The sequence below is a fragment of the Neophocaena asiaeorientalis genome, unplaced genomic scaffold, assembly GCF_003031525.2.
Source record: "Neophocaena asiaeorientalis asiaeorientalis breed wild unplaced genomic scaffold, Neophocaena_asiaeorientalis_V1.1 scaffold217, whole genome shotgun sequence".
Classification (NCBI taxonomy): Eukaryota; Metazoa; Chordata; class Mammalia; order Artiodactyla; family Phocoenidae; genus Neophocaena; species Neophocaena asiaeorientalis.
Genome location: NW_020172293.1, coordinates 7,942,242 through 7,952,298, shown reverse-complemented (window position 1 = coordinate 7,952,298; position 10,057 = coordinate 7,942,242). Strand labels below are relative to the sequence as shown.

Below are 10,057 nucleotides of genomic sequence, written 5' to 3'. Positions count from 1 at the left end.
GGCAGAGAAAGCCCCACAGCCCCCCCCCCCCCCCCCCCCGGTGGGTGATTACAAGCTGGCTAGAGTTCCTGGGCGCCGGACTGTGTGCACCGTGCGGTCCTGGAGATGAATGCCAGGGTGCACTTGACAGCCCAAATCTCCTTTGCAATCAAAGCAAGATTTTCGATTTTGTTCCTGAAAACAGTCCTGCTCACTGGGGAATGTGGTTATGCCTGTTATTGCCCTTCAGAGCACACTTGAAAACCCTCTCTGCAAACCCGATCCAATATGTTCACTGCAAAACAATTAGCTAGCGAAGACTTGCTTGGGGTAAGAAAACACTTCCGGGTTCCACTGGGACCCATGTTCACAAATGGTTTTGCTGGCATCTGCTGCAGAAGAAAAGGTATTTTCATGGTCTCTGCGTTTCTTCCTCTGCAGTTGGTCCCCACATTGGGCGTTACTGTGGGCAGAAAACACCAGGTCGAATCCACTCCTCATCCGGCATCCTGTCCATGGTTTTCTACACGGACAGCGCCATAGCCAAAGAAGGCTTCTCGGCAAACTACAGTGTCTCACAAAGCAGTGTTTCAGAAGGTCAGTATTTATGCCTCTTGCAAAGCCCTGCGGTACGTAGTCGCTATTATTCCTCCTCACACACCTGTGGCCCTGTGAACACTACAGATGTGTTTCGTGAGTTGGAGTGCCCAGTATTTCTTTTTCTCTTTTAAATGGTTTATATGAATATCAATGGGAAGAACTCTTTGGGGTGCTTTCTTAAAACTATGTGCGAGAAGGCTGCATGTAAGCCTCTGAAATTATGGGAGAAAAAGTGGGAAACGGCAAAACCGTGCCTTGAAACAATGAAATATGGCCAGACCGCCTACCTGGTACCCTCCATTGTATATTGGGCTGAGAGCCAGGAAAGGACAGGCTTCGATCCTGGATGAGAAGAACCAGTCAGCATCAGTGGAGTTCATCAACAGGCAGGCAGGTAGAATGGATGGTGCGTGGTAGTTTGATTTGGGGAGACCCTGGTGGAAGCTGTTTTTGTTTTTCTTATGTGAATGAAAGCGGATATTCACGTAAAAGAAGCATGTTTTAACTTCTGCTATAACTTTCCATAAAAGAAAAAAAAAGTAATATGTTTTTTGTATCATCTTAAAATACACGACTAGGGCTTCCCTGGTGGCGCAGTGGTTGAGAGTCTGCCTGCCGATGCAGGGGACGTGGGTTTGTGCCCCGGTCCGGGAAGATCCCACATGCCGCGGAGCGGCTGGGCCCGTGAGCCATGGCCACTGAGCCTGCGCGTCCGGAGCCTGTGCTTTGCAACAGGAGAGGCCACAACAGTGAGAGGCCCGCGTACCACAAAAAAAGAAAAAAAATACACAACTAAGTTGATGTGGTCTCCAGCTCTTTTAAGAGCCCGAGGAAAAGAAACCTGAAAAAACAATGAATAATTTGTGTTTCATCAGTTTTAGCTGCCAGGTTGTAACGTAGCACAGGGAAAAGGCAGGGGAGTTAGGAGACCTGTTCTACAGATATGCTTGTATCTTTTCTACCAGATCTTACTGGAAAACAAAAAGGCCAATTAAACTTCAAAATCTTATCTTTACTTAATTTATTTGGTTAATCCATTCATGTATTTTTGTGCCATTTTATATTCCAAACAACAAACCTAAGCTTAAAAGTAGAAAACCAGTGAAAGAAAACCTTTTATGCCACAAAACTTATTATGATAGAAAATTCAGAAAATGTGGAAATTTGGTTAGTTGAAGTTTTTCTGGATGGTTGAGAATCTTCTTTTTAATCTCTAAAGGTTTTTTTGCACTTTGGTACTTTACATATTCCTAAAATTGATTATTCACTTCCCAGTATCATAGTTCATATTTCATTGTTTGCTGAGTATATGAGGCCCAATGGAATATATGTTTTCATGATTCATGGTCATCGTTGTGAATATTACTATTTATGCTGTAAAACTGTGGTGCTCTTTGGGACCCTATGATACTGCACTTTACCCTGATGGATACTGTTGTGTTTTAATAAAATAAACCAATGGTGTTAATAACTATGGCCAATCCAGGGCAGGGGCATAACAAAGGGGGAGGCCTGGGTGCCAATTGCAAGGACTCTGAAAGATGGAGAGTTAAAGTCTACTTAGCCCACCAAATATGGGCTATAAATGGACAAAGAGTCTTTTTCACTTTTATTAGATCTTAGAGGAAATAGTACAATTTTATTTAAATGTAACTCTTGATGTGTATGCATATGACATATCTGCATACATTCAACTTTGAAAATAAATCTGAATTTCCATCATTTCCTAAAAACTTTCTAATAGTATTTATATCAACCTAAGCCCTGTTGGAAAAATAATCAACTGTGAGATCTTCATAGCCTTGCTTTTCAGAATTCTTGCCATGAAAATGCACGTATCGGTGCTACAATCCAATACGTCCCTCGTTGTCATCTTTTGTAAGACTGTGTGAACGTCGAAAAGTCCGTTTTAGTTTTCCAGATCAAAAAAGGAAATATGCATCCTAGGTCCCCTTCGTTTTGATGACTTAGGGTCATTTTTTTTTTTTTTTTTCCCCTTCAGACTTCAAGTGTATGGAAGCTCTGGGCATGGAATCCGGAGAGATTCACTCTGACCAGATCACAGCTTCTTCCCAGTACAGCACCAACTGGTCTGCCGAACGTTCCCGCCTCCACTATCCTGAGAATGGGTGGACCCCTGGAGAGGATTCCTACAGAGAGTGGATCCAGGTATGTGGCTTATACTTGGCACACTCAGGGTGGAAGATTTGGGTCATCTAAAACGGTTGTTGAAAAAAAGCAACGCCGTGACTAATGCCTTCCAACGAGAAGGACAGGGACCACCACCGAGTGTAATCACTTTGCAGAATTCACAGGATCAGAGAAAAGCAGGCCTAGATAACATCCCTGAAAACCCCTTATCTTCTCAGATACTTACATATGACTCTTACAGAATCTGAGCACAGATGTCTCACTTGGGTAACAACTAAAAGATCTGAGGGTTTTTTTTCCACAGCAGCCATACATTTTCTATGGATGTGCTTCCTACTTTAACAGATTTTTATTTCCTTAATGAAATATATTACCTGCACTTCGAGGTGTGCCTGAAATCATTGTTTTGTAAGATGTTTTGTTTGTTTGCTCACGGTAGGAGAAGAGCAGAACGGGGTTGAGGTTTACTTTCCCACACTGGTCCAAGTAGCACGTGCCCAAGAAGTGGTTTAGTTGAAGGTATTGGTCTCCGTGGATTACGTACAGACACAGACATATGAAATGTACACGTCTCTGTCCTTAATAGTGATGTCGGTTCTGCTCTCCCCACTTTGCTCTAATATTCCCCTCCCTGCCTTCACCCTTCCACTCCCCACAGGCTCCCCTCCTCTGCACCTCCACCCGGACTCATCTCCAGCTCATCACTGGCACTACTCCCAAAGCCTAAACTTGCCCAACCTTGATGTCTGGATACTCCCACCCAAGGCCTGATGTTCATGTTCTTGACTTTTTCACCCACTGTCAAATGAAACATCATATCTGGCTGTGTGGGTTAAACTGTGGGCAAATTATCCAATGTTATTTGCTGAAGGATCCAGATTTCCTCTTCAGGAGAGTAGGCAGAGCCTGTCCTGGACTAATTGCGAGATATATAAAAATGACTAATTCCCAGGGAGAGTTTCTAAGCAAGAAAATATACCAGGATGATTAATCCCCTACTTTCTAAATCTATGCCTGTTTCTGTCTGTTGAGCACAAATACCAGATTTTGTTTTACTTTGGAAAGGTCAATATTAGTTTAACATACACTTAAAGTGAAATGGCCTATTTCAGAAGGCTGAACTCACACTAACCTCGAAATGATAACACTGAGAAATGTGTAGAGGGTGAGAAAAGAAGAGGCTTTTACCTTGGGTGGGATTGCTGAATCCAGCTCTAGATTAAGTCAGAAATGAAATGAACTTGTCTCCGTCAAAATAGCTCTTGGAGACTTGTGTTTCCACATCCCCACACTAACCAGCAGTTCCATGTGATTGACAGACGTGCCTCTAGAGAGGAGCTTACATTTTGCAGTGCTAAGCTTGTTTGCATGGTAACGTAGTTGTATTCTCGGCAGGGTGGAGAACACTCAGTAATTTAGGGATGTTAGTCTTGCAAGAGTTCAGAAAATGCAACGGTAGCAATTCTTCTGGGCAAGGAATTCTGTGTCAGTAGATGCGTGGAGACAGAATGGGCTCTCACAAAGCATTTGTCAGCGGGACAGGGTTTACATCACTCTTAGGACTTGGGCACCATTTGAGATGGTCCCAGAAGAAAAATCTCAAATGGTCCAATTCTTTCTATCAAAGTATGGTCGGGATAAGATAAGTAACCCAAAGCCCCCAGACAAGAAGGTTTCCTTTTTTGCTCATGCCACCCCCCCATCTCTGGCCGGCAGGGCGTCTGCCCCACATCTTCTCACAGCAGGACCTAGTTGGAGGGAGTGGCCGTCATCTGAAACCTGTCACCAAGGCAGTGGGAGGAAGGGAGAGTGGCCCAGCATGCTGACCCGTGAGGCTCCGTTGAGGAGCATGACACCAAGTTCATTGCCAAAGCACATCCCACGGCCGGCCACGCTTAACTTCCAAGGGGCAGCAATTCCACACGTGCTGGAAGGAGGACAGCACAAATGACACTTGTGCTATTCAGGGGATAGTCGCCATGTATCGAGTATTTCCTATGTGCCCCAATTTCTGCTGAGTACTTGACTCATGTTTATTCAATCCTCAGAGCAGTCCTGTGACAGAGGTTCAGTTATCCTTTTTTTTTTGCGGTACACGGGCCTCTCACTGTTGTGGCCTCTCCCGTTGTGGAGCACAGGCTCCGGACGCGCAGGCTCAGCGGCCATGGCTCACGGGCCCAGCCACTCCGCGGCATGTGGGATCTTCCCGGACCGGGGCACGAACCCGTGTCCCCTGCATCGCCAGGCAGACTCTCAACCACTGCGCCACCAGGGAAGCCCTATCCTTATTTTTAAAATGAGGACCCTGAGGTTTGGAGATATGAGTAAACGCCCAAGGTCACGGGCTTGGAAGCAAGGTCTGTTGGACTCCAACACCTGTTCTTTACTCTTCGATGTGCTTTATCTTTATCACTAATTCCTATATATTCAGTTGAAGCATCCGTCCGCAACCCTTTATGCTTTTCCTCGTGCTGAGAAGCCTCACACCAGGATGAGCGGGGGCTTCCTGCTTCTAAACCAAGAATGGGGAGCCCTTACTCCTCAGCCCCTCTGGGACGTGGATGTCAGAGGAGCTCAGCGTCAGTTCACCTTGAGGGAAAATGATCTTTTTCTTCTGCTGGATCTCAACGGGCTCATTTCCACACTAGTTGCGTCTGTGTACTTGGTGGGAGGTCTTAACATCCACCCATCACCTAATTATGAACAATTTCATGTGCTTCCAGCTTTTCTGAAACTCCTTGGAAGTGGCGGGCTTGTTTTCATTGGATAGATGTTTTATAAGTTAACCCACAAGCATAGCATAAGGGAGGCTGAGGGCAGGAGGTAACATACCTCCCATCACAGGACCATTTATTTGTACTTGACAGTCCTATTTGTATGCACATCAGAATGAGGATGGCATTTGTTTTCTTTTTCGGCTTTGTCACATTTTGCATGAAATATACCCCACCAAACATGGTGCTGTAGCAACAAGGACAAACACTTGCATGTGTTAAATTAATAAGGCAGCCCTGGAAACTGACTCTCCCTCAAGACAGGAACAGTCTTTGGTTCAATTGTTTTCTCTAGGAAATTACCTAGTGACATAAAAAAACAATGCATCGTTAACCGCAGGTGTGGATGTCCTCCATGGTGCTTCCTGTGGGATCTGTTGTGTGGCAAAAAGCTTAAGAACCAGGGCAAGAAGCCCTTTAGTGAGGAGAAGCATGAAGGGAAGTCCTGGCTTGGACATTTCCACGTGGTCACATCCTGTTCTAAAGGCCACTTCATATCCTGAGAAGCGAAAACCTCCTACTTGTCAATTGCAGAGTTAATCACCCTGTGAGATTTGCCCACATTTTTCAGAGTATTCCGTTCTGTTCTGTGTCCTAGAACTGCTGATCTTATTGCTCATTTCATCTTTATCTTCTTTTTGTTTCTGGTTAAATAATCAAGGATTCTAAGGAAAGACTCAGTGTATCGGTGGCGCTATAAAAATTCTTAATTTTCAAGCACATTATTAGATCCCAAGCCATTAACCTCATTGACACTGAATTTCTTTTCCTATAAAATAAAGGTGACGTAGCCTTCTTCATTCAAGCTCTGGCAGTCTACGAGACTGTGGATCTCAGAAAAAAGCAGGCTCGGATTTTTCTTTTCAGATCTGCAAACTAAGTGTGTGTGATCAGAAAACATGTTCTCCTAAATCCTGGTGTAGCCATTCACACACAAAGCAGAATTTAATTTGTTAATTATTTCAATGTTTTATTAATGATCGTGTTCACTGCACTGTAAACAGATTTATCCTTCTAGCTTTAATTAAAGCTCTGGGGAGTGCTTTCCTCAAAACAACTGTGACTCTGCCCTGATTAGAATGCCGGGAGACAAGAGAAAAAAAAAAAAGTCAAGAGACATAATGCCTGGATGGGATATGAACTTTGTTGATCCAAAGAAATAAAAATGGCACTAGGGACTAATCGATTACTACACCCTCCAGTGACTTTAGAAATAGAATTACTTGACAAACCAACTCAGGCTGAAACTCTGCTCATCTCCAAATTTGGTAATATTGTCTTTTGTGGGAAAAATTAAAAATTGGTGCTAGATTATTCATGCCTTCTCTTATTCCAGAGGAGCAGAAAGCAGTTGGCTTCTAAACCACATCCTGTTTGGTTTGGTCCATCAGCCCTATGATGGATTAATCCCACAGAAGAGAGTAATCTCCAAGAAGACCCTCTGTAGCTGTAAGAATACATCAGCAAGCCCCTTCTCTGTTCACCACATTTTCTGGTAGAAATATTCATTCCGAGGGATGAGGAGAAGGAAAGTTCCAGAAGAGAGGAGCTCACGCTAACCTCTGCGGAGGCTTGTTTCAGTGTTTTCCTTTTGCTTTACATGCATTTCCCTTTGATAATATTCCACATTTCCTAACTGAAGGAACTTTGAAAGCAGACACCAGTAACCAAAGGCCTTGGTGTAAGGAGTTGGGCTGAACTGAGTCAAAACACGCCCACACACATACACACACACACTCTCTCTCTCTCTCTCTCTCTCAGGGTTCACTTACAGCCACAGCTGCAGGGTTGAAGAAAGTAGGTGCCCTCATTCAAACTGCTCAAATCCAAGTGGCCCTGGGTTGATTTGAGGATTTTAAAATTCATTTTAAGACATGTTCTAACAACAAAACCTTATGTTTCTATAGCATTTTCCCTTTATAAAAGCCCCTTTTCATACACATCCCATTTTAGTCTTAGAGTGTAGGTTAAGTGGACCAGAGATTCTTTATCTGCATCTTCCTATGAGAAGGCTAAAGCCCAGAGAGGTTAAATAGTTCATCAAGTCCTGATTTGGGGAAAAGCTGCAACTTGTGGGGAAAGTCAGCCTCACAGGGCCAAAGGGGACTTCTTTCCTCAGACTTGGGACCTGAGTCACTGGGCACTGGGAGAGCCGGAGGGCGGGAGGCGAGTCACAGCTCGGGGTCAGATCTGAACCAGGCCCGGGTGCAGCTGGCCTTTGCAGAGCTCTTTGGCCATTGGAATTGTGAGTTTTTCACCTCCTGCTCTGTCAAATGCAGTAAGCCGGGCAGACACTCTCACGCCAGCTAAACTGGGCAAAGCGAAAATCCTGGTGAGGTCTTAAGACCTCATGAGTCACAGAGGAAACGGTCCTTCCTCTCGCCAGGTTCCCAGCCCCCAGCCCCAAGGTCTGCCCTGTAGTCCAAGGAGTCCTTCAAGGTTTACTACCCACAGGTGCCTGCACATCCACCCAGGGGTGTGAGTTGTTGCTACCAGCAACCTCCGAATCTCACTTGCAGCTTGCGGAGAATGGAGACAAAAGATCATTTAAAGGCATGGACCTGATTTCAAGAGCTAAGAAGGGGGGCTTCCCTGGTGGCGCAGTGGTTGAGAGTCTGCCTGGCGATGCAGGGGACACGGGTTCGTGCCCCGGTCCGGGAAGATCCCACATGCCGCGGAGTGGCTGGGCCCGTGAGCCATGGCTGCTGAGCCTGCGGGTCCGGAGCCTGTGCTCCGCAACGGGAGGGGCCCCAACAGTGAGAGGCCCACGTACCGAAAAAAGAAAAGAGCTAAGAAGGGGCTAGCTGGACATCCTTTACGTGCCAAATGGGATAAAATAACTCATGAATTCTTGGAAATGTTCCCTCTGACACACAGTATTGTTACACATTTTTATCGCATTTTAGGTGGGAGAAGTGAATGTTTCTTACTCGATTAGAAGAATTTGTTATCTGAAACCCTTCTTTTTTTCTTCAAAGTGAGGGTTTCCCCAAATTGAAAGTAGAAGCTGATGTAATTTATCTTAAAACTTTTAAATGTCATTTATTTTCACAAATTTCATATCTCATTTTCTTTCCTTCTCAACTCTCTTGGACAAATCTTTCATTCTCTTATATGAATGTGTTGAGTGTGGAACAGGGATCTCCTATGAAATAGTTTGTGATTTTTCATACAGTGTCTAGTTTCTAGTAGGTTTATAATCTGTGCTCAAAATCGGTTCTATCTGCTGAATTGAACTAATCCAGAACGTGTATGGAGGCAAGTTATCCTGACTGTAAACACTCTGTGCTTACAGACCAGGCACTTCGAGGATCGGGGGGCATTTTCTCATTCAGATCATTAGCAAATTGCTGAAATTGCAATAAAATGCTTTATAAACGTGTGACTAGAGAACAGACAAAAATAGCTCACTGGGTTACCCAGATGTGGAATGATGCATGTAAAATATAATGTTGGCAAATTTAGGGGAAATATAGCTGTTCAAATGAATGTTTATTCCCCAGGTGTGCTCTGTGTGTGTTTCGCAATTAATATTAACTAGCTACTTTAGCTGAAACATTGATCTGGAAGGGAGATAATTTGCTTTTTTTTTCCTTTTTAAAAATTTTATTATTTATTTATTTTTGGCCGTGTTGGGTCTTCGTTGCTGCACGCGGGCTTTCCCTAGTTGCTGCGAGCGGGGGCTACTCTTGGTTGTGGTGCGCAGGCTTCTCATTGTGGTGGCTTCTCTTGTTGCGGAGCACGGGCTCTAGACGCGCAGGCTTCAGTAGTTGTGGCACACGGGCTTAGTTGCTCCGTGGCATGTGGGAATCTTCCTGGACCAGGGCTCGAACCCGTGTCCCCTGCATTGGCAGGCAGATTCCCAACCACTGCGCCACCAGGGAAGTCCCGACAATTTGCTTTTTAAAAAAGTAGCCCAGGTGAGACTTTGGTTATCTTACCCTAGTTCTGCATTGACTTATACTTCATGCACAAAATAAATGCTTTACCTCTGACCCTTCATGTATCACAGGACTGTTATCTCTAACTAGGTTTCCATCCAGGAAGCCACTGTTCCAAAATTTACTGTCTCCTGAGGAACTTTGCCTCATGCTTTCTCTGGTACCTTACCCTGGTGTTTCACATTATAGGAAGTCATTTGAAGGAAATATGTGTTTATAGGGACAGATGAAATTCAGAGCTTTTTGTTGTTTTTGAAGGAAGATATGATTGGGGGAAACAGAATGTACATGTGACATAATTATTTAGACATTTTTAGCTGTTGTTTTGTCAGATAGAACATAGCAAGATAATTTTAACCATTTTGGTCAAGTTGACCACTTAATTCAATTTTAAAAATCAGTCAAAGGATTTTACTAGTTAGTATTTCATGTCAACACACTTTAAAGAAAATGTATGACATTTAAAGAAGCCTCTGATTTTTATGATGAAGCATCACTGGGAAGAGAGTGTTGAAAGAACGACAGGTGTTTGGGTAGAATTACACTTAAAATAAGTTAGTTTGTAGAGCATGAACATTTCCTTTTTTTTTTTTTTTTTTTTTTTTTTTTTTT

The 10,057-nt window shown here is 44.0% G+C and overlaps 1 protein-coding gene across 4 annotated transcripts in view; it reads left to right on the top strand.

The window, feature by feature from the left end:
• The window catches only part of NRP1 (neuropilin 1), a 138,940-nt gene that overhangs the window by 67,620 nt on the left and 61,263 nt on the right, over positions 1 to 10,057 (top strand). For all 4 annotated transcript variants that reach the window (XM_024766088.1, XM_024766079.1, XM_024766075.1 and 1 more), the window contains exons 6-7: positions 421 to 576; positions 2,582 to 2,748. In XM_024766088.1, the coding sequence (XP_024621856.1) occupies positions 421 to 576; positions 2,582 to 2,748 (323 nt within the window). The remainder of the gene's footprint in view (positions 1 to 420; positions 577 to 2,581; positions 2,749 to 10,057) is intronic.